The 23949-nt window shown below is 40.4% G+C and overlaps 2 protein-coding genes across 6 annotated transcripts in view; both read left to right on the top strand.

The window, feature by feature from the left end:
• Positions 1-13490: 13490 nt before the first annotated feature.
• Positions 13491-18608, top strand: nod2 (nucleotide-binding oligomerization domain containing 2). 3 transcript variants are annotated; one of them, XM_035682091.1, is made up of 10 exons: positions 13653-14410; positions 14739-14865; positions 15172-16948; positions 17069-17152; positions 17249-17332; positions 17567-17650; positions 17730-17813; positions 17960-18043; positions 18168-18251; positions 18495-18608. In XM_035682091.1, exons 1-10 carry the CDS (start codon positions 13925-13927, stop codon positions 18565-18567), a joined length of 2967 nt encoding a protein of 988 aa, XP_035537984.1. In that variant the 5' UTR covers positions 13653-13924; the 3' UTR covers positions 18568-18608. The 3 variants fall into 3 exon arrangements, 1 of the variants encoding a protein (XP_035537984.1); XR_004797559.1 differs by lacking the exon at positions 18495-18608 and adding an exon at positions 13491-13618 and having other exon boundaries at positions 13855-14410; positions 15172-17152; positions 17567-17813; positions 17960-18285; XR_004797558.1 differs by lacking the exon at positions 18495-18608 and adding an exon at positions 13491-13618 and having other exon boundaries at positions 13855-14410; positions 15172-17152; positions 17567-18285.
• Positions 18609-19229: 621 nt separating this feature from the next.
• The window catches only part of cylda (cylindromatosis (turban tumor syndrome), a), a 20925-nt gene continuing 16205 nt past the window's right edge, over positions 19230-23949 (top strand). For all 3 annotated transcript variants that reach the window (XM_035682304.1, XM_035682303.1, XM_035682302.1), the window contains exons 1-3: positions 19230-19578; positions 21043-21585; positions 23325-23636. In XM_035682304.1, the coding sequence (XP_035538197.1) occupies positions 21094-21585; positions 23325-23636 (804 nt within the window). In that variant the 5' untranslated portion in view covers positions 19230-19578; positions 21043-21093. The remainder of the gene's footprint in view (positions 19579-21042; positions 21586-23324; positions 23637-23949) is intronic.

Here is a 23949-nt window from a genome sequence, read left to right as displayed (position 1 = left end):
AAAAAAAAAAAAAAAAAGATCCCAAATCCGCTGCTACCTCTAATTTTATCCTAATTGTTGTTGTAATGGTGACTTTGCCTAAGCATTCAGAGGTTATTTTCAAATTACTTCGAAACTTTTTTGAAAGAAGAAGAATGGTCTCAAAATCTGCAGTACTGAAGTGTCGAAAAAGCTCCTTACTTTTATTAACTAACATTTACTGTACATAAGGTATATATTGTTATCAATTTTATAAGCTTTATTGATAATGTGATATCTTTGTATTCATTATCTGAAGCTTTTATCTTTGTTTTCCTTCACAACCGCATTTTATAAGACCACTAGGAGCCTCATTTGACTAGAATTGTATTACTCACTCAATCTCACACTCACTCTCTCTCTCATTCTCCTTCTGTTTCAACTGTCTCACCATGCGATTAGATACCGAACTGTAATCTAGTGATAATGCCCAAATGACTAAAACCCAACTCTCAACAGGTGCTGTTCAGTAACTTAAACTCACGTCACATACTAGTGCTTTATAGAGACCATGCTTGCGATATCATGGAAAAAAAACAAGGACAAATTATTTTAAGATACGAGGCTGTAGTGTAGATCACATATCAATGCACATTACTCAAGTTTAGTTCTTGTAATCTCAGCTGGAATTTTACGGACTGTTATGTGCTAGTATGTGTGTTCTGCATGAAAACAAGTTAGAAACTTAAAAGTGCCAGTCCACTTACAAAAGCCTTCTTTTTTATTTTAATGTCCAAAGTGTCAGCAGTTAAATCACATGTTCTAAATCCCATGATACACTTGGAATCAAAACTAGAGATCGTGATCAGTGCTTTTGGCATATCTGCATAAATTGAAACCCTGATTGAGGTTTGTGTATTCATTCATCAGTGTGGAATATGACCTTTAAGGACAGTTATTTATGCAGGGAAATATTTTTGCTGAACATGCATGTCATCTTTCACCACCACCCTGCTTCAGATCCTGGTTTACTTTTTTGTCTTTTGGACATTTCTGGCTGTCATGTTAGCACTTTCCCTAACTCTTAGCAGCTCTGTTGTCCAGCCCTCGGCCTGGCCCGAGGTCACATGGCTGCTCCCTCTGTTTCCATGGCATCTTCCTATCCCCCAGCTGTCAGCAGGTCTTTCACCGTGCTGCCATGTGGCCTCAGAGCTCAGCCAACAAGGCTCTGTTTGTGGTGCGGTGGGGCGGGGTTTCTTTCAGCTGTCCCATTCCTCTGGTGCTGGATAACACTGGGCCCGGCCCGCAGTCTCCACTAGACCCATAACTCACTGCTGCTGTTGTCCTGCCAGCACCAGGGACTGTCTGTTTATCCTATCCCATGATGCGCTTTGGGCGCTGCCATAAACCTGCAGATGCAAGGCGGTGAACTGAGAGCTGCCAGTGTAAGGGTGTCCATCACCTCCTCCGCGATAGTTTCTCCCTGGTGTTCTTGGCGAGCACACGTGTTCTTCTCAGAACTTCCTAGCATCACATTTCTAAATGACCTGCCCTTATATATCCACAGTCTTCTGTCAGGGTTTCAGTGCTGTGCCCAAGCGCAACCTCATCCATACACTGTTCAGTATCAACCATGGGTTAGTTGTGCAAGTCTGACATAAGCATGTTCGTGTGTTTGTGATGAGAAAGAATGCCGTGTATGCCAGTCTTGCCCTGAGCCCCGCGGTGTCCTCTCACAGCTGCAGGTCGTCCTTTAGCAGAGGCACCAGTCAGTCGGCTCATCTCACGGGACCCTGTGGTGGAAACGGCGTCATTCCCCCGAGGGGGGATCACAGCTGCACTCCATACCTCAGCTTCCTTACCTCACGCTGCTTTTCACACTGCAGGTCCTCGCTGCCTGAGCCCCTCGTGAGACTGTAACTCCTTTGTCAAAGGTTTCCCCTCAACCGAAACAGTGTTGATACCAGTGTGTCGCTCCAAATATAAGTAGCGTGGAAATGTCGGTCTGGTTGTGTGAACGGACGGCATGCAGGCGACTGTTCGTCCTGCAGGGTGGTCCGATTGGACACGGTGAGCGAGAGCTGCTGAAGGAATTTAGGTGAAAGTCTCGGTCAGACCCACAGCCAGGATGCAATATTTAAACTTCTTTTACCCGGAGAGCGTTTTACTGAACAGACTGAAGTCCCTTCTTTTCAATGTCCTGCTTCACATTCATACAATTACCTGAACTGACACTGGAAAGCTACCCACTACAAACACACTTTCATACTGTAGACTTCAAAGCAGCATCACTGGAGAAACTGGGGGTAAAATGCCATGCTTAAGAGCACCGTGGCAATATTTGTTGAGAGTTGGGAAAGCAGTTTTTAGTCAGTTTTGTCACACAGACTTTTCCATTTACTGTGGGAAATAAATCCAAAATAAAATACTAAGGTTTTCAGTTATCCATGTACCAGATGTTTTTTTTTTCTTCAGTGGATGCCTCTTTTCAAGAATCAAGACTTCAAATTATGTCATCTCATCATCCTTCTTTACATCCACCATCTCGTATTGTATGTATTGCACCACTAATTTGCTTTGTAAGATCCATGTATCAGCATCTCTAAAAATCTGATGTATATAGTGGACTGCAGAAAGGATAAACCAGCATCATGTAGAAAGAATTTAAGGCTTATTTATGATTAAATAACTGTCAAGCTATCTCACTTGCCTACTGTCAGTTAGTGCTCTGATATCAGCCACGCCAATAGTAGCAGGGAGGAATGATTATCTGTCTATAACACAAGCTGTTTCTCTCTCTCCACACACAGACACACTTTCACTTGGTGTTTGTTGTAAAAGAAAGTTGTTTAGCACTAGCTGTTTTTCTCCCTTTCCCCTCCCTCCTAATGTTTTTTCATGACTTTGTTTAGTTTATATAGATTGTATTTGATTAATTTCTTTATTTATTTGATAGCAGATCTGTGCCAAGGGAAAATACCCTTTTATTAAAGTATGAACCTGTTCCTTATAAATGCACTGACTTCTGGGGTCATTTTATTTCATTTTTACTGTCAGTATCCGTTTTCCTGTGCAGATTAAGTTCATTTGCAAAAAAAAAAGATTATTTCTCTTGATTGCACAATCTAAAAACAAACATGATTTAGGAAAATAAATAGAAATGGAGATATATGTTTTTGCAAATGAACCCTTCATTAACAACATGAAGATATCCCTTCAAAATAAAGATATTAGTATGTCATCATTTTATATTAAAACATAACATTTGCATTGCGTTCAATAAAATAAAAGTCTACTGCCAAATCAATTAATAAACTTACTGGCTTTCTTGCTGAGAGTTAGATCCGAGGATTGATACCACTCTAATGTCTGGAGGGACGTTTCCATGCAATCAGTACAGACCTCAGGAAGTTCCTCCACCTGGCCCAGAAACAGTCCAGCACATAAACCCTTTAAGACCACCAGTGTCGATTTTACACTAACAAATTAGATGTAAGAGCTTTAGAGGCGCTGGATGGTAGACGGAGAGAAAAATGAGAGAAAGTCTTCAGTCCCTATTAAGCAAAGCATTTAGAGACCGGCTTGTGAATCTACAAAAGTTCGACTATATGGGGTCATCCATCCATATCTAGATTTAACATGTGCAGTCCACGAAGCAACATTCACAAACCTTATTCATACTTACAGTGAACCTCCATTCCACCTAACCCACTCAGGACAACATGTACACTCTACGCAGAAAGGCCCCAAAGTATTGCTGTGAGGCAACTGTGTTATCCACTGAGAAACTGTGCTGCTGATGGCCATACGGGGCCTTCGGGATCAAAACAAGATGAGGTTTGAGTGAGAGAGGGCCTGTATTATTTGGGACAACATGTTTACTGTTGCCTGGTACACTTTTATAAAACCAGATCAAATTTTAATTTCATTTTCCACTGATTTTATCTCCATTGCTGATCAAGTTTCTCATACATTTTGCACTTTTTTTATTGTGCATCTTTTCCTTTTATCTGCTTTTACATTTCTAATTTCCAAGAAGGCAGCTGGATTGATGTGAAGGGTAATGTGTGGAAACGTGTGTGTGTGTTTGTGTGCAGTAAAGTAAAGTAAAGTATCTTAACTGTGGTGTCACAGAGGGTTCCCAAATCTGGCTGACCACAGCTGCTCACCACGCCACACTCTCTACATGCACACACACTTTCATCTGCAGCTTAGCAGCTTATCTCTGGTTGGGACAACCACAGAGAGTCTGCCTCTTGGCAATGTGATACGCCTTCCTCTCACGAACACGGCTATTTGTGTAAGCAAGGCAGTGTAACCCGCACAACTTGTATCATCATTACAAATGATTTCTATCCTAACGCAGCCAACCAGGTTATTCTTACCGCCAATTTACACATTTCAGCTATTAAAAGCTTTAGACATCCACGTCAGAGGTGTAACCTAAGTCATTAGAATTATATGAACACAATTACTCTCAAAGGTTACAGGAAAATATTTAGTAGCTAGTATTCACATTACAGAAAAGAATGCTTATATTTAGAATACCTATGTGAATTTTATTCATTTTAAATATGTGATAAGTATGTATGTATGGTAAAACAAATCTCATTACTTCCACTTTACGTAATAAGGAGGAATCACAGTTTGAGATATTGAAGTCAAGATATTGTTGAAATGAAGCTAGATGAAGCAATCTTTTGATCAGGGGTCTCAAACTTAAATTGGCTTGGGGCCACTGCTGGTATTGGGGGCCACTTCAACGTTCTAGAACTAGAATTACTTACATCATACTTAAAAAATAAGTATGATCTATATATCTATCTATACACTTCTATATCCTCATTTTATATCAACTTTGTTGTTCGCAGCCAAACAACAAATGAAGGACGTTGCCATTGTTTCATGCTAAACTAAATACACTTTTTAAAATAGAATGTTTTTATTTTATTGTAGACTATATGAAGGGGTAGTTTAAATACATATGAAACAAGTAGAAAAAAAAGAGGCCAGATCATATTATATTTTTGACATCATGTCACAGGCCTGCAGTTTGAGATCCCTACCTTAAACTATTATGATATTAAGAAATGTCCATGTGGCCGGCCATTTATAGGCATTAGATGCACTTTTAAAGTCACCCCCTATGATGAGACAGGCTTAGTCCGGGCTTGAGTTGTACCTTTGCATACAAATTACAAACCATAAAGAATTGGCTTTGAAGCATTAAGTCTAATAAACAGCACAGGAACTCCTGCAAAATCATACTACCCATCAGAAAAACAAGCATTATCACTGAGCCTTACAAAGTTTTCAGGATTTACGTTTTTGGGAGGAGAAATGTCTTTGCATCTTATAGCTCTGTTTGTCCTGGTGTATAATTTTGCACAATTGCAACAACAGCACAAGCTGGAAGAATTTCTCTAAGACTCACAATCTGTACAGCACCATGGCAGTGAACAGAGTGTTCTTGTACCTGACGTCACCAGAGGTAAATAGTCAGGATGACCACAACATTCAGTGTTCAGGTTCATTTCCTGTGCATCAAAAGCTTTTTGTTAGGATCGTTGATAGTAGAAAAAGATAGAGCAAATATATGAGGTGATTGAAAAGCTGCACAAGTGAGCATCACTCAGTACAAAAACAACTAGCACTGTTTCATAAGCACTTGGCAAGTCTAGAAAATTCCATGCTTGCTCTGCATAAAACTGATTTGCTATATTTGCCATAACTAATGAAAGTCATGAAAGTCTCATATTCAACAGAGAGAAGAAAACACAAGTTAGAACAACGGTCCTAACCTGACGAATTAAAGTGAAGAAACTTCACGAGAAGTTTTTTCTCAAACCACCAGCACAGCACACAGTGATTAACTGTGTTAGAGATGCAACCTTCTTTACTTGACGTTTTCTTTCTGAATCATAGGATCCTGACAAAGAGCATATTGAAGTGGTGACACATTGTTTTGTTGTTGTGTGAAATGCAGATTGTGCACGATAAACCAAGGATTTTCTTTGTCCTCTGTAGTGATCTTTGATAAAAAAGAAATGCTCAGAAACTTTATTGCAAGTCTCAGATACCGTATAGCCAAAGGGGCCATTTCCTACTGTATCCTCCTGCATCCTCTCTTCTCTGTAGTCTGGCATGAGACTTTTTTTTTTTTTTTTACATTTTCTTCATTTTTATTTTTTTTTTCACTTTGACTTTGATCTGCACTCCTTTCAACTCTTCACATATGTTGGTAATAGCCTTGGTGTTCATGGAGATTTTCTTCTCCAGTGCAGAGTAACGGTTGGATAATGCATTCACGCCTTTTGAAATGACAGCACTGGAGACAGTGTCCTTCCTCTCATATATAAGCCTGTCTCTATCTCTTTGGTTTGGGACTCTTCTCAAGTGTGTCAGGTAAGAGAGTAAGGGAACATGTTTTACAAGTTAAAACTAAAGCTTGCCTTGGAGTTGTGAAGAAAGGTGGTCAACACTTGCGTACTACATTACATTACATTTCAACTGCTACTTAATAACTCTACTATGAATGCTTCAGTACCTTACCTCCACACTATATCAGTCCTTTCTTTTTGCAGATGGACCTTAGTGTCCTCGGTCCAGGCTCCAGGAGGTGAACTTGGTACATCCTTAAGATGGAATCAAAGCCAACAGAGAGGGTGAGTTATTTGGCCTGTACAGTGTCCACTCACCATGTCTGTTATCTTCTATATATTTGTCTGCAAAGCTGGAATAAAAGGAGTCCAGTGCCTAAAACTCTCAGTATAAAGAGGACCAAGGATCTATAGATGTTGATGGATTCCTTAATTCTCTGCAAAGTGAACAAAGGTCAGTTTACGATACAGGAAGTAACTGAGGAAAGTGTCTGAGGAAAGGGTACGATCATTTATAGATTAGCGCTACCCACTACAGTGAGCAATTACTGTGAGAACCATCCTCTGGAGACTTGTAAGCCTGCATACACTGAAGAAAATGAAGAGCAGCAACGAGGAGAGTAATGCCCTCTCAGTACTGCACAGCACAGAGGTATTTAAGACTACAATCTGAACATTTTCATTCACTTACTCTAATAAATCTGCCAGTCCCCATGAGGATACCAATTTGTATTGTGGTACATACAACCTGTGCAGTGTAATCATAGGTGTCTAATAAGTTAATTGAGGTATGAGGAGTTACACACAGAAGGATTTTACTGAACATAAGGCTTCTTTTTAGCAAATCAGAAGCTAAATTACTAATTTGAACATTTTTATTTTAATTTTATTTACTTTAATGTAATTTGTCACAGAATAATACCACACCTCTGACATTTCCATATTTACAGCTATGAACAGCTTGGTGTCGCAGAAAAAAAAATTATTCAGGACTAAAATGGGATAAATATTTCCTGTGCATGTATCTTGTGTTGTATTTATGTTGTTGGGAGACACGGGTAACACGAGGAATGGTCTTCTTGGGTAGAAATAAAATCTAGAATAAAGAATAAAATCTCTGTGTTGCTACAGGCAAAAAAAAGCAATGATATTGACTTAAATATGGGGAAATGAGAGGCTTCCATAATATGTTCTGTGTGCTTTGTTTCCAGCAGATAGGCAGAGCGCTTTGAAGTGTGGATTGGCACAGCAGGGTGCTAGCTTCTGTAAAGGCAAGATGCTAAATGGTAAGGATGAGAAGGACATGAGGTAGTCTATTACCAATACAGGAGCAAAGAGAAAAAAAAGGCAAATCCAATGATAATGTACATCTGTTCCAGTGAATTTATGAGCTTTGAAATTTTTTTTGTGTGGGATAAGTGGATCCTTTTTCTTACAGTATCTCAGAACTTCAAAGCAGATTCGCTTTGGATAATGCAAATTATCGGAATATGCCGGTTCCTGCCTACTTAAGAGCATGAAAAGAAAAAGGGGAAAGGGAGAATTAAAGCTAATTGGCATGGCAGTCTTTTTATGTGTGGAAAGAAGGGCAAAAATAAAACACTTTAATTATTGTCAAGTTCATTCAATTAGGAAACAAGCTGACAAAGTGCTAAAGTTCAGTGTGCCCGACCCAGTAGCCATTTGCATGAAGTGTCACTTTTCACTGTCAACATTTCCCTTGTTATATCTGATGAAATTATAATTAGCAGGATTAAATCCACCCAATAATCACCAAGCCGGCACCAGAGAGAGAGGCTGCTTTGTTCAGCTCTGATGCCGTGGTGCCCTGCGGGTGGAAGTCATTCATCTGTTGGTCCAGTGTTTTGCCGTTCATACACACTGCTTGTGCTATTAATGCCATGTCCTTCAAATATGCGTAAACACACTACACTTAAAGGGAAATCCCTCTATGAACAAAGCAAAGGAATGGCGACCACCTCCATGGCCGGAGTCAGCAGTCACTCAACATGCTCAGCGAGTAACAATCACCTAATTGAGACTTTGCCTAGTGGTGTCTCCACCAGCCATTTGTATCAGACGGCTGGGGAAAGCAAAGCATTAACACATTTGTCATCTGCAGAAAGGAAAGGGATAAGAGCAAACCCTGGGGGAAAAAAGCATTACTTTTACTAATTTTACTTTTAGATAGATTGGACAAGTTTATGTGTTTGTATGCTTGTGCATATGTCAGAGTGAGTGTGGTCTATATTCTGAAGCCAAAGAAAATATGATTTCTTCCTCATGTATCTCCCACAGTTTTAAACAACTTGGTTGCACTCCCTCATTTTTATTATAGGATATGTCTGGGGATGTTCTACCTTTTGTAGAGGCTGAGTAAGAAGATGCCGTTTGCACCAATAGCATGCAGGAAAGGTCCTATCTAGAGCTATTGTTCTACTGTAGAAACATATTGGTACAACATGGCAAACTCGATAGAAGAGGACCAACTCCGTCTGTAGATAAAACGGTTCATTCTGAAGTATGGAAAAACACAACAATTATTATTTTCAAGTGATTGTACAGAAATGCAAACATACCTGCCAATAGATCCACCTAAATGTTACACCCTGGGCCTTTAAGAAGCAGCTAAATTCTTAGTAGAAAGACATGAATATCCAGTGATTCATGGCACGTTCACTACCTAAAGAAGTGGTAATTTGCTAGAAAAAGAAAATGTGCCCAATGAAACCTGTCACAGTCATGATTTCATTTTCATCCATTAATGCATTAATATGCTGTATAAAGGGACAGTCTGACCCACTTTCTTACAAACACAGTCAACAGTAATGGATGTTTGCTTTTGCCTAGGCATTTTTTCACGCTGAAACTTAGTGACAGTCCCTTTCAACTGTATACAATGTGACACTTACCATAGGAAATTTCATGCTGATAACAAACCCCACCACAGTAAAAGGTAGTAGACTCTCTTTTCACCAGTTGTTCATTCACTTCATTTTTCAAAGAGCACAGTTCAACTTTTCCAAATTACAAATGTGCTGTCTGGACTTCTAGAGACTGACTCCAGACTTCTAGAGATAGCAAATGAATAAAATAAGGCTCCAGAAAGTTGCATTGGTTTTTAGTAGATCATTGGAGCTCTTTCTTTTTGCAACATCAAAGGCAGCCGCAGCTCTTTGATGTGGCAGCATGCTGTTTAAGGTACAGAGTGAATGGAGAGATGTCAAGCTGCAAGGTGCCTCTGTAGTTTACGTTGAGTGCTGCAGAGAGCTGCAGATGAAAGGAGCAAACAGAGTTTGATAATGAATGTCCAACAAGTAGGACCCATTTCAGACAGCGCACACTCAGCGGGGTGTCCACGCTAACCTTGAGCGCAGCACCCCAAACTTTGGGCAGACGCTGGAGAGACCAGACTCCTTCAACTTTCCTTCTCCTGAAAAAAGGGGGGGTCCTCAGATGTGAGCTTTAATCTTCCTGTCAATTAAATCCTGATTGACACACACACACCCATGCACACATGGTTATGCACACATGCTCCTCTGAAAGAGATGCATCTACTTCCTCTGTTCAATACCTCTCTCTCCGGCTTGGGAAGGCCTCTTCTAATTATACACTAATCCTTCCAATGTATGAGTCAATTGGATGCCTGAACGTCTGCATTGCTATGGTATTGCTGTATATCGTGATCCTCTTAATGTCTCCATTAGTCAAATGAGGTAATCCACCTTTATCTGTCACCCCTCTGTCTTAGAGGAATGAGATATTAGGTTGTGTATGTATAGTTGAAAGCTTTTTTACCATTGACAAAGTGGTTGTCGTTGTTCTTTACAGTTTTATAATGCACTGGTAGTAATAGCAAAGCTCTCAATGCTTGTGGAAAGGCCAATATAACTGAATGGACTTGACAGAGGATCTTTGTTGCATCATTTGTGGGGATCTGGGGATCCTTTGCTGTTTGCTGAGTGTAAGCCATCCATAAATGTTAATAAATTAAAATATTATCTTTAAGTTGAAGCTACCCATTGTACATTACTATGTATTATAGAACCATAGAAACATGCCTTTGTAGTAACGTATAGGTAAGCACTGTATCAATCCCCATTTTAACTCACTGACATACATCTCTTATATCTAAATGTATTATGATTTCCCAGAATCTTAACTGTGTCTGGTCTCTGGTTTTGTTACCTTAGAATGAAACATTTTAATCTACAGATGGAGTGGGTTCTCTTACAAGGAGGATGCCATGTTGAACCATGTTTCTACAGTAACCCAGAACGGACAAACCTGGCTTGAGATAAGGCCTTTCACACTTTTTGTGACTTTCATGGCCACTGTAGTTTCTCCTACACACTGCACGAAAGCTGTAACTTCATCCCTAGATGCCACTAAATCCTACAAACTGGACCTTTAAGTCTGAATACAAAACTTACACACCCACATACATTTTGAAACAGGTATTGATTGCTATAATTGTTCCTTCTCCAATGTAAGAGATAGGAGACAAAATCCATTGTCCTTGTTCACATTCCAAATGTATCTGAAGTTATTATTAGACATCAGTTAGACAAATTAAATCATCTTCCAAAGTTAATCTTTCCAGTATCAAATTCCCTTTTTATTTTATTATTTCTTTTATTTTACTATCCCTCCCTCCCTTTTTTGCACAGAATGAAGACTGTAGATTTTGTCCCCAATCTCCTACACTGCAATGAAAATGTTTCTATTCACTGCTAGTTTGGACAACAACCAAAAACTATGTGGGCATGTGTGTATAAAGATTAGAAGTATTGTGAAAATGTGGAATGATTCTTTAAGATCGATTGGTCACTTAATAGCTACATGTCATGTGTAATTTCCCCTTACAAAGTTTTTATTTAGATTTGTGTTGACTGATTGATTGAATCTTTGGTCGTGTTATTTTGTATGTTATATTGATGTTATTAATGGTAGACTTGTGCATTATTATGAAGTTCACACTATCATTAAATAAATAATAATCTGCCTGAACATGAGGATAATTGGTTATGTGTAACAACTTGCCTGTACAGTAGATTTACTTCAGAATTCATAGAGGATGAGATGTGCTGATTTGCTTCTGGGAGTTCTGTGTCTCTGGAAAACCAATCAGCACACACACAGTACACCAGTGCACCTGGCCTGACGCTGAGCTCACCACATGTGCTTTTGATATCTGCACAGAAAGAATGCAAAGTATTCCATCTCTGCTATGAGAGACGGGTGGATCCAGCGCTGAACCACGCTGTTATTCATTGACATACAGTTTAAAATTTGACTTGTGTGGACAAGGTTATTTAGTGCTGGGCTCCAGTTTTACTGGAATACACAGAGCTGACTCCATATGGAGCAAGACTTAACTTTCATGCCCAGTAAACTGCAAGCTGAGGAGTAGATCACCCGAGCCAGGTTTAAGTCAGCCTATCTGTGTGTGGAAAAATTAATAATCTCTTATCATAATCTTTTGTAAAGTGATTTGGAGGAACATAAAGGCACAAAATAATTCTTTCTCTTGATCCAAAATCCCAGAGGATGAAATCTGCAGAAACCTGATGCCTATTAACAAGTAAATATCCAATCAAAGCTGAGCACAGAATGATCAGGCACTACAGCCTCTGACCCTACAGCCTCTGACCCCTACGATGCAAAAACCTTGTTTGGCTCCAAAAACAGTGGTACCTGGATATGTGATGTAGTCTAACCCGTCTCATCCTATCTCATCCAAAGTAATTTTCTAAATTCCTAGACAGCTTACTATTTGGAGATATTAGGTTTACAGCAAGATGACAGACTATCCAAACATTCGTGATCAGGAGAAAATAATTCTGACTTTATTCAATACTTATTTGTAAGTAATCCAAAGTTAATGAGTTACAGCCTTTGGCTGCAATCAAAAAGCTTGTGTTTTTTGGCTAGTCCTGGCTCAACTGGTCCAAAGACCTCTTCATTAATAATGAGGAAGGTTATACAGTCCAAATGGTTGAAGTTGGAGCCACATATTTTTCTTGCTTTGACTCAAGGTGTTAAGAATTCTGCTGCAGAGGACAGAAATACTCAGAGATGTCTTTTGGGATTATATCTGTATTTTTTTCTATTGACAATGCCTTACCTTTCTTATCCATCCAAACTTATCTGGACCTCCTACTGTGATTTGGATGACAGAACTCCACGTTAGAGCTTCATGTAGGATGCCTGACAGAGAGTACTCTGCATTAAACTCCCCTTGGTGGAGTTGCCTGTTTCTTAGACGAAGAATGAAAAAAAAAGAAACTCACTTTAGAAAGTTTTATTCCAGTCTGCCTTTGATTACTCCTGGTTTTGTGTGTTTGAGGATTTTCTCCCACAGGGCACAGTGAAGAAACAGAGTAAACTAATCATGGTGCTCAGGAGGGAGCTATAATAACAATAATGATTAGTCACCTGACTGTCCAAAAATTTTTGCACCTTTTTCAAATCTTGACATCAAAGAATGTAAGGGGAGAAAGAGGCAATCAATCACAATATGAGCTGTTTCCAGGGTTGTGTTTTATATGCACTTTTTGAAGTTTACATCAGGTACACAGCATGCTGGCTTGGCTGCAGGTTCCCAGTGGCTACAATATTATTACTGTTGTAACACTGTATAATTATTACCATACTAAGATTATCACTTTAGTTATATGTTAATTTCCAACAAACCCTTCAAGAGCCACTCATAACAGCCTGTAATCATCAAAGAATGTCACTGAAAATAAAGGGTACATTGTGCACAAGGATAGGATTGGGGGTGCGGGTAGGATGATAGGAAGAAGTCAGCCTCTGAGATATAAAAAGGAATAAAGAAATGTGAGAAAACAAAGGAAACAAAGGTGGTTTATTAATGCAATAGTTCCATCCAGTGGTTGCATGACTAAATTGCAACCACAGAGGAACTACCAACTACAACTTCCCCTTTAATATATTTCTGGTGGTTTTTACTGAAAATATGTTAAATGAACTATTCCTATCAATGCTATAATTCCTCTTTATGGTATTCCTAAATCCAGTACCCTCACCCTGAAAACTTCTGGTACTGTATTGCAGTGTGTAACAGGTCAGTCTGCTTGGTGTTAAATTTTTGTTGACGTTTCATTCCATTTGCTGGCATAGGCAGGAGGGACTTAGAGCATGATATGTTTCGCTTTCAGTGGTGGAATGAGGAAGAGGCAAGTCTAAAGTGGTGCAGCTTCTCTCCCCAAATGACATTTGGAGGGAAAAAAGCTCACTGTTGAGGAGACTCTAACGTGAGTGATAATCTTACAATGACATTACTGTGTGTTGCATTTGAAGTCCTTAAGTCAATCTTGTGTGTTTGTACATGTGTTATGAGGGTGGTCACTGTGTATGTGTATTAAACAAAAAAGCTATGGGGTTAGTAAAAACACTGATCCTACGGTATCTGATGAAATTTTACTGAATAAGAATGAAACCCCTGGTGGCTTGTAGTGGCCTGATGTCATGTGGGTGTTTGCTGTGGCAGATTGTGATATCGGAAGCAGTGCAGGTACACGTTGGATGTTCCTGAGGATGGACGCTGACATGCAGAAAGCATGTCTGTCCAGGAGCTTGTGCTGAAACAACGGACAGAGATACTGCATGCACTATGCAGCAGTGGGTCAGCTGAACATCTGGAACGGATTCTGGACATACTGCTGGCCCATGGGGATCTCATATGGGAGGAGTACCAGGACATACAGGTACTGGGTAGGGCACTGTATACCAAAGCCAGACAGTTGCTCGACCTGGTTTATACAAAGGGTGTGGATACTTCTGGGCTCTTCCTTGCTGCTCTCAATCAAGTCCTGCCTGAGGCACAGAGAGTTGGCCTCTCGTTTTCAGGATGCTGTTCAAATCTAGAAGAGAAAAAAAAATACCAGGGCACATCTACTCAGATTCTTCTGACTCAAAGACCAAGCCTAGTCAGCCAGCTACAGGGCTGCATTGATGGTGCTCTAAAAGCCCTCGTCATATCAGGACACTTCACCTCAGCAGACTGCGATGATGTGCGCCTACCTATACACACGCAATCCCAGCAGGTACTGTACATAGCCATGTTTTATGCACATTATTAAACTATGGTTTGGCAACTTCCTGTTATTGTTCTTGTTTTGTGTGTATTGTTCCTGTTACCTATTTAGTTGGAGTGAAATTCATTCTTGGTTTGCATTTGCTGTTATTGGCAACTTTGGAATTTTATACAGGAACTGAAGCTGTTGCTGGTTTTATGTTAACATTGCTCACTGATATACCACAGCCTAATTTTTTTTTTTTTTTTGCTTAAAACTATTTGATACTGCAAATAATCGTATTTCCCGAAATGCTGAACTTTAACAATTAAAGTGTTGCCATTCATGTGTCAATCAGGCAAGGCGTTTTCTTGACCATGTCAGATCAAAAGGAGAACTAGCCGCGAAGGTTGTGTTGCAGTTCATTGAGCAAAAACAGGAATCTGGATCACAGCTGAACGAGGACACAGTGACTCCTCCCAAAGGTATGTTATTATCATAACTTGGTTGAAAATGTACTCATTCAAAAATGTGAAAAGACAAGTTGTCAGCACGCCACATTTCAAATGAGTAATGTACACAGTATACTCCTTTGTTTATTGTATTATTATGGATTTGTTTAACTATGGAGGCAGCTATATGTGTGCAGCATTTGGGTCCAAGACAATTTTCCCTATGGGAACAATAAAGTATATCGTATAGTATGATATTAGTATCATATGTACAGTATGTATGATTTTGCAGTCCTTTGTATCTATTGGTTTATCTCATATGTATGTTTTCTGTCACAGAGTTATTCAAGTATCAGAAGAAGCTCAGCAGTTCTGTGTCTGCCCAGTCCTGCTTTCTCAGTACTTATGGAGGGACCAGCCACATGTCTCTGGATGACATCTACACTGAAGGCCAGCTGGAACTATCTCATGAGTGCGTTGATGTCCATGGGCCTTTGGGCGTGGAGGACATAGTTGGTACAGTGGGTACAGTGAATAAGGAGGCCGATACGGTGTTAGTGTCTGGAGATGCAGGCAGTGGGAAGAGCACCTTACTCCAGAGACTGCACTTGCTTTGGGCTCGGGGGGCAGCCCTACAGGACTTTCTCCTTATATTTCCATTCAGCTGTCGCAGGTTGAACTCTGAGCACAGGGAACTGTCTGTCCAAGAATTGCTGTTTCAGCACTGCTGCTGGCCAGACAGGGAGCAGGAAGAGATTTTCCAATTCATCCTTGACCACCCACATCTCATTCTCTTCACTTTTGATGGCCTGGATGAGCTCAAGCAGAGTTTTTCAGATGAACACAGGCTCTGCTGCCCCACCCAGCGTGCCCCTGTTCACATACTATTGTTCAACTTAATCCAGGGCTCCCTAATGAAGGGAGTGCTGAAGGTGGTAACTAGTCGCCCAGAGGCAGTGGGCCCTGTGTTGAAAAAACACCTTCGCAAAGAGGTCTTCCTGAAAGGCTTTTCCCCAAGTGGAATTGACTATTTTGTGAGGATGCATCACAGGGACCCCACTGTGGCTGCTAAGGTTTTGGAGTCCCTACAGACAAACACTGCTTTACTTGGCCTGTGTCATAGTCCAGTCCTCTGCTGGATTGTCTCACAGTGCTATAAAGAGCTGCTAGGCTGCGGAGAGGGCAGCCCACAAACAATCACAGACGTGTACCTGATGATCTTACAACACTTTTTCCAGCACCAAAGCTCTCAGAGCACCCTGGGGATAGGTTGGCTTCAGGAGAACTTAGAAACAGTTTTGCATCTAGGGCAGCTTGCCTTTGAGGGGATAGGAACCAGCTGTTACATCTTCACAGGTTCCGACCTGGAGACTTGTGGTGTAACTGAAAAGGATATATGCATGGGCTTTCTCATACAAAGCAAAGATATGTCCTCCACCCACAGTCAACGCTATGAATTCCTTCATGTGACTATGCAGTGTTTCTTTTCTGGTCTGTACATTGTGTTGTCAAATGACACTCACCGTTCGACTATTCCTAAGCTCTTTGAGCAAAAGGGTATGAGGGAGACAGATCTGAGAAGCACATGCTTCAGTGGCTGCTTGCCGTCCACTTACCAACAAGAGCAGGTTTTAGAGGGTGAATCTACAGCAGTTGAAACACTAAATCTGCAAATCACAGCCACCTTTGTGTCAGGACTACTATCCCAGCGGCATCAAAGCCTGTGGATCCACTGCTGCCCCAGCGCTGTGATTGAGAAGAGGGCCAAACAGGTGTTGAGATGCCTGTCCAAAGGCATGCAGAAACACTTCAAGTCTATCCCTCAACCTGTAGAGGGGGAGAAGAAGAGCATGCATGCAATGCCAGGCTTTGTCTGGCTTATCAAATGCATTTACGAGATGCAGGAGAGCAGGATTGCTAAGGATGCCATGAGCAAGCTGGAGGTGGACCACTTGAAACTGACCTACTGTAATATTGGTCCTGTAGAGTGCACTGCACTAGCCTATGTGCTCCAGCATTTAAAGAATCCTGTAGGCCTCCAGCTGGACAACAATTCTGTAGGCGATGTTGGGGTGGAGCAGCTTCTTCCTTGCATGCATATTTGTAATTCACTGTAGTGAGTATGAAAAGATTACATTCTTCCTCCCATCTATTCATCATAGTGACCTAAGCTACCACATATCATTTATTAGAAGAAAAATACATGTTATGCTAAAGTGTATTTTTCTTTTATCAGCCTCAGGAATAACAACATTACAGATGAGGGGATCCGCAAACTGATTGCTAAAGGTATCCAGTGTGACAACTTCAAAAAAATTGCGTAAGTATTGTCAAGATGATTAATCATTAATACTATCGTGAAGTTAAACATTATGTTTGATGGATTACCTTTCATAATAACTTTGTTTTTCTCTAGACTCTTCAATAACCAGCTAACGGATGCTTGCACACAGCACTTTTCTCATCTTCTGAAGACCAAGCAGGATTTCCTTGCTATAAGGTTATTATTACCATATACAGTCACAGATTTTCAGCACTCATCAGATGTGACTACGATCTAAATATTACACACACAAGTCTATGCAGCATACAATTATTATTAATAACCAATAATAACTTAGGTCCATAATATAATTGGGGTCTGGACCATGTTGGGCTATAAAAATTATTAAAATCATCTTAAAATTGATGTTGAACATAATTGACTGATAGCAAATTAACAACTTTCTTTCAGGCTAGGCAACAATAATATAACAGCGGAAGGAGCAAAGCAGCTGGCAGAGGGACTGAAATTCAATCATTCACTACAGTTTTTAGGGTAAAAACCCTTCCTGCAAAATCCTGTGCATCTTATTGGTGCTGCATTTCCATTTACTACATTTTCTGTGTATCCACAGGCTTTGGGGCAATAAGATAGGTGATGCAGGAGCAGAGGCACTTGCCAGTGCCCTAGAGAGCACCAAGTCTCTGGTGTGGCTTAGGTAATATTTTCTTTAAATACTGGCACATGATAGGAAGAAAGAGTGGAAAATGTATTACAAATATGAAATTCCACTTATGTGTGAGGTTGCATAATCACCACAATTGTATTTATATATCAGTTGTACAATATGTTTTGTGATGGCAGCCTGGTAGGCAATGGTGTAGGCAGTGCAGGAGCGTGTGCCCTTGCCAACATTATAAAGAACAGTACATCACTGGAAGAGCTTTGGTAAGTGCTGGAGACAAGTTATACTTGTATTGACAATCCACATGACATTTTAATAGCTGATTTAACATTTGTGTACTCACTGTGCACTGTTTGAACTACTCCACCCTCTTATTTCCTGTAAAAGGTTGACAGAGAACTGCGTAACCAGAACAGGGGTGGAATGTCTGATTCAAGCTCTAGAGCACAACACCCATGTGAAATCAATATGGTATGTGATGAACACTGAGACATACACCCACAAATAAAAAAGTTCTTATGTGGTTGGCACATACAATTGGTGGTTGTTTGTGTCCTGAATTTGCATGGCCGTACTGATAGTGCCAAGGAAAACTGTAGTTGTTGACACCTTATCTTATTTTGGTCAAACAATAATGCTATTTTGGCTTAAAACTTTGTTTCTATTTCCAAACTGGCTGTACATTGTCCTTGATTGATTTTGTCTTGTCTGCAGGTTGAGAAACAATTACCTCAGTTTGGAGGAAGTAGAGGAGATGGCACAACGTGAATCAAGACTGGTCTTCTGATTTTGTATTTTTATATTAAAATGTGAAATGTGAATTGTAAAATGTGTGCATCTCAGTTTTCTTCTTAGAAGATCAAAATTACACTTTTCAGGGTTTGTAGTCAGTAGTGGAAGCAAGTTACTAAAGTGCCGTTTGGAGGTAGGCTACTATCTGACAGCTAGGTTTTTTAATTAAAACCCATAACACATGATCATTTTAGAAAATATGACACATATACATTAAACCTCCCAACAGTATATAAAGCTGTCAATCATAGCTCTACTTCAACCAGCTGCAGCATTAATGTGTCATACAAATGAATGCATCATTAATAACAATCGAATAATATATAATACATTATATAGCATAAATACATTGCTGATAATTATTTAGCTTTAGATAAGTAAAGATTTGATTGCTTACCTGTTATAGAGTATGTTTTATTATAATTTTGTATAGCTTATCTTACTTAAATAAATATGATACAGTAATATAGTAGTATACCTTCAACCAGCCTGTGGTTGATGAGAGACAGCATCCTTTGCACTGCAAGCCACACTTCAACCTAACTATGTGTTCTGCCATTCATGGGAAAACCCCACAGGGCGGGACTTGGTTACAAACACAATGAGCAGCCAATCAGCGCTCGGGAACGAAGCGAATAACCAATGCCTGTCAGGGAGTGCAATGATGTCATACATTAAGTTTCGTGAGGTCGTCTCCTGTAAATAATATATCTAATAGCTGTAGCGATACACTGTATTATTTCCCATAATCCCATGGAGAGCAGGTTTATCTAAATGTTGATAGCATACGGTAGAGGGTGGCAGTCCTCTGCCGGCCTGCTTGCTGTCGAGCAGCTCGCTATGCTAACTTTAGCGTGATACTTAGCTTGTTAGCCATTTAACGTTAGCTAATCAGCGGTTATTACGGTAGCAATCTCGCTTGTTTTCAGAGGCCTGTATCACATTGAAATGGACATTTCAAATGACAGTCACCTGTAGCCTCTAACTGAAGTGACGCGTATCAAAGGTAAGGTGTCTATGTCGTTAGCAGTGAACGTAAATCAGTATTCGGTGTGTTTGAGCTGACGGTACGTTAGCTACTTCCCTCTCTTAAAGGGCCTTTGACTGACAGTCTTTGCCTGGTGATGACACACTGCTGCTCTGGTTGTCAGGGAAAAGATTCACGAAAACGAGTCATGATGTTGCTATCAGTGACACCGGCACTAGAATAAACAAATCCGTAATCAACTTTGTGGTTGTCACCTCAAAGAACACGCAAAATACACGTCAGATCCGATCAACGCTAGCCTGTGTCAGGTCACAATTACTTTACATTTTCTAGCTGTGGTTTTTCTTAGCCGTGTACAGCGTTAGCCATAACGATATTGTCTTAATGCTATGTTGTTACGCTGACAATACACCATTTATTGGGAACAACAACAATATAATAACCAAGTTAATATTGTATGTATCATGCTTGAAACACACGACGGATGTGGTGTGAATGTGCTCCTCAATGTGTCGCCTGGCTGATCAGCACATCTGTGCTGTCATTAGGGGAAATCCAATTGTCTGGTATCTGAGTCTTGCCCTGGTTGTCAGAGTAAGTCATCTGTCTGCTCACATCCTATTTTTAGAATATTCAAATACTATTCAGTAGATGTGAGTAATGTCACACGAGGTGCTTACTGCACCGGGATGACTGGGCAGTAGAGAGGGAGAATACACAGCTGAGACCTTCATGAGCTATTAGATGTCTCACAACAAACCACATAAAGCAAGCTGGGTCAGTGATCTGTCAATTGAAGAACGTTAATCAGCAAATTAACACCTAAAGTTACCTTGCAGAATTGAATCTATTATTGTGCATCTTCACCAGGGGGTCACTAGTGATAATTATTTATTATTTCCCTTCGCCTTAATGCCAGGAAGACTGATTTACCCAGTGTTTGGTAGTTTCTCATTTCAGTGAGGCTCATCAATAATCCATTTACAATCCATTAATAAAACTATTTTCACTTGCTTATGCTGAAGTCTGCTTTTAAACACACATCGTCCTTGTTATTAGGTTTCAGTCTGTGCTTAGGATTGAGATATACAGCATTACTGAAAAAAAGTTTCTATAGTATAGTTTCTATACAGAATTGCATTCAGAGCTACAGTAATCCTGTATATATAACTTGCCTGGTGCCTTATTTTATCCATGGTTGCACTTTTACTTCTGTTTAACCTATTTCAGTATGGAAACACTTGGTTTTCATGTGTGCTGCTTCGTAAGCATCTACTGTTGTCTTGCCTGCCCACTAACTGAAAACATACAATTCATACTTCTGAAAATGAACTTTACAGTTTTTCACTTTACTTTTATTTATATTGTGTTTTAATTATTAAATAAATATATCGAACAAGCGTTCCCTACAATTTCAATTGTATATGTCTTTGTTTTCCTTGAATAAAAGTCATAAAGGTAATCATTTACTTGTCCCTGCAGACCAGAGGTCAAGCTTGCCTTGATGTTGGACCTCCTGCCTAGCATGCAGCCATGAGCTCATCCCTGTGGAGCCAGGAGAAGCCCAGTGGGGGCTTCAGGGAGGACTGGCGCTTCTACATGGTCATAAAGGAGTGTACGGTGGAGAAGCCTCCCCAGAAGACCCTGAGGATCCCCCGTGGAAGTCTCGGTCAGGCCTGCCAGGAGCGCAACAGCCTGGGGCGAACACTGCCCCCATGCAAAGGCAAGAAAAGTCTCCGCATCCTGGACCAGACCAACGTGGTGCTGAGCCTGGACGAGCGGGATGTCCTGGAGCTGGATGAGAAGCTGGCTGAGCTGCTGTTCCCCATTACCAACTGTGAGGAGCGATATGCCCTGCTCTGCAACAAGTCACGGCTAGAGCGCGTCCGTGATATTGACTGTGGGTCGAAGGTGCGTGTCCAGCTGCGCTCAGGGGATGAACCTCTTCCTGGTGTGGTCCGCTTCAAGGGCTCGCTGCTCCCCGACAGAGCCCTCTCTGGAATCTGGTTTGGAGTGGAGCTGCTGGTGAGAACTCACACTCGTTTGTGTCTTTTCTTTCTTTTTTGGAGAGGGGGACGTAGTTATTTTATGTTTCCTCTGTGATCATTATGCATGAGGGCTGCGCTACAGCAGAAATATACATTTTAGTTTTAGAGACACTGTTTACGGTGCACACTACAAATAGGACAAATTTCCCTGTTGAAGTATTTGTAAATTAACCATTTTTTAAAAATGTTTCTCTCATAATAACGAGTTTCAACTTCCACTAGAGCCACAGCTCGAAAACAATAGGTACAGATGTGGACCCAAAAGTAAAATTACAACCAAACACCACAGTGCGACTGTGAATAGATTATTGGATTAGATAGATAGAACAGTTATTTAGATTATTATTGTCAAGGGTCTGATCAGTAAAAAACAGCTGAGAAAAGTAAACAGGTTACAACCTAGTAGTAAGTCCTTACTACTCACCTTTAAACCAGTTACAATACAGATTACATCTGTGTCTGTGTCGCTTGTGCAAGTTCCTTTCAGTCTTATCCGATACAAAAGAAGCAGCCAAGAACTGGTTCTTAAGGGCATTCTGAAACCCGGTGATTATACTGTACTTACTGTATAAGTGTAACAAGTAACAGACCCATAGTCCAGCAAATGGAAACATACACTCGCTTGCTTTAGCATTCATTAGTGAAAGTGCTTATGGCAATTGCAATGCAATGAAGTGTTTGTACTCTTGCTCCTAATAAATAAGACAGAAAGAAGTATGTGATTTTGTGATTCATTTGCTAGAGTGCAAGTCTACTATTTTAAGTTCAATGGACATTAGTAGCCATATAAAAGCTAAATGTTCACATTTGTGAGACATTTGCTATGAGAATGTCAGCTTGGCACCTTATGCATCATATACATTTTGACTTGTGGAAAAAGCAGGATTGAATGATGTACATGTCAGACTTTGACACTTTGACTTTGACACTCTACAGTTCTACAAATGTAAAGTTTATGGTCAAATTCTGCCCTTTCTTAAACTTTAAAGGTGGAGACAGGCTTTAAATGTTGTTTTAGAGAAGGCTGAAACAACGCTGCAGTGTTTTGACTGACACGAGGGCGAGCAGATGATGACAGCATTTTATCTTTTGTGTTAACTATTCATTTAATCTCTACACTAAATCTGATTATTTGATGTGATGCCATTCATTCTGTACTGTGTGTACAGCACAGTAAGTAATAAAATACAAAGGGTTGCCTATTGCAGCACAATGTTGTTTTTATGCTACAGCCCAGCTGTCGTCTTGAGTGGGCTGATGGAGCTCAAGACTTCAGACTGTAGCTCAACATAAAGGCCTCAAAGTTGGCACATATGCTTCAGATAAAATTACCAAATACTTACCAAATTGAGATGACTGTGTTCCTTTTGCTAATATATTCCAGTAATAATTGTAATTTAGCCCTTTTTTGTAAATGTCACATATGTAAAGCTAATGTGTAAAAAGAAGCATGTTACAGTGTGGTTTGTGAGAGCATCCAGTATCTGTACGAGACATCTTTGAATGTATTTATCGTCGCAGTAAGGCAAGTCATGTTCCTGCTGCAGTAATCGATCATATGCTCTCACAGCTCTATGATGTCGACTTCCCTTCACTGAAGAATGCTGAGCAAGCAGCCTTGCTTGTGATGACAATAAGTTGCTCATCCCTCTTGCTCCTGTTCTGTCTCACTCTCTACACTCGTCTCATTATCTCTCCTTTACTTCTGTCTTCCAGGAGGAGGGTCGTGGCCAGGGCTTTACAGAGGGCTCTTACCAGGGCCGCCAACTTTTCCGCTGTGAGGAGGAGTGCGGTGTGTTCGTGGCCCTGGACAAGCTTGAACTCTGGGAGGATGATGATGACGAAGCCTTGGGCGAGCTGGAGGTGGACCATGTCAGTCTGGTAGAAGATGACCAGGACTTCCCTCCACTGGAGATTAACTCCAGGGTCCTGGTGCAGACCAGGGATGGGCCAGAGAGAGGCACCATCATTTTCTGTGACCTGCTGCCGGGCAATGAGAGCCTGGGCTACTATGTGGGAGTTGACATGGTAAGTAGGGCACTCTCTAAGTAGTTAGAGAGATTAGTTGATCATTCAGTAGAAAGTAAATTGATAGCCTTCCTTTTTTAATTTTTTTTCTTGAGCCAATTTTTTGCTTCTCTGATGTGAGTATTTGCCGCAAAATTCCAAAATCACTCATGGGCTCTGGGAAATTCACTACTGTTCCCTGACATTCAACAAGTCGTTACTGGACACATTAAAGTTAAACTATGTAACTTCATATAATTTGAACATCATAAATGTACACTGATCAGCCATAACATTATGAGCACTGACAACTAAAGTGAATAACACTGATTAT

Source organism: Morone saxatilis, unplaced genomic scaffold (genome assembly GCF_004916995.1).
Source record: "Morone saxatilis isolate NCDOM2014 unplaced genomic scaffold, NCSU_SB_2.0 Contig11, whole genome shotgun sequence".
Classification (NCBI taxonomy): Eukaryota; Metazoa; Chordata; class Actinopteri; family Moronidae; genus Morone; species Morone saxatilis.
The sequence above is the reverse complement of the archived record's forward strand: the minus strand, read 5'-3'. Positions and strand labels throughout refer to the sequence as shown.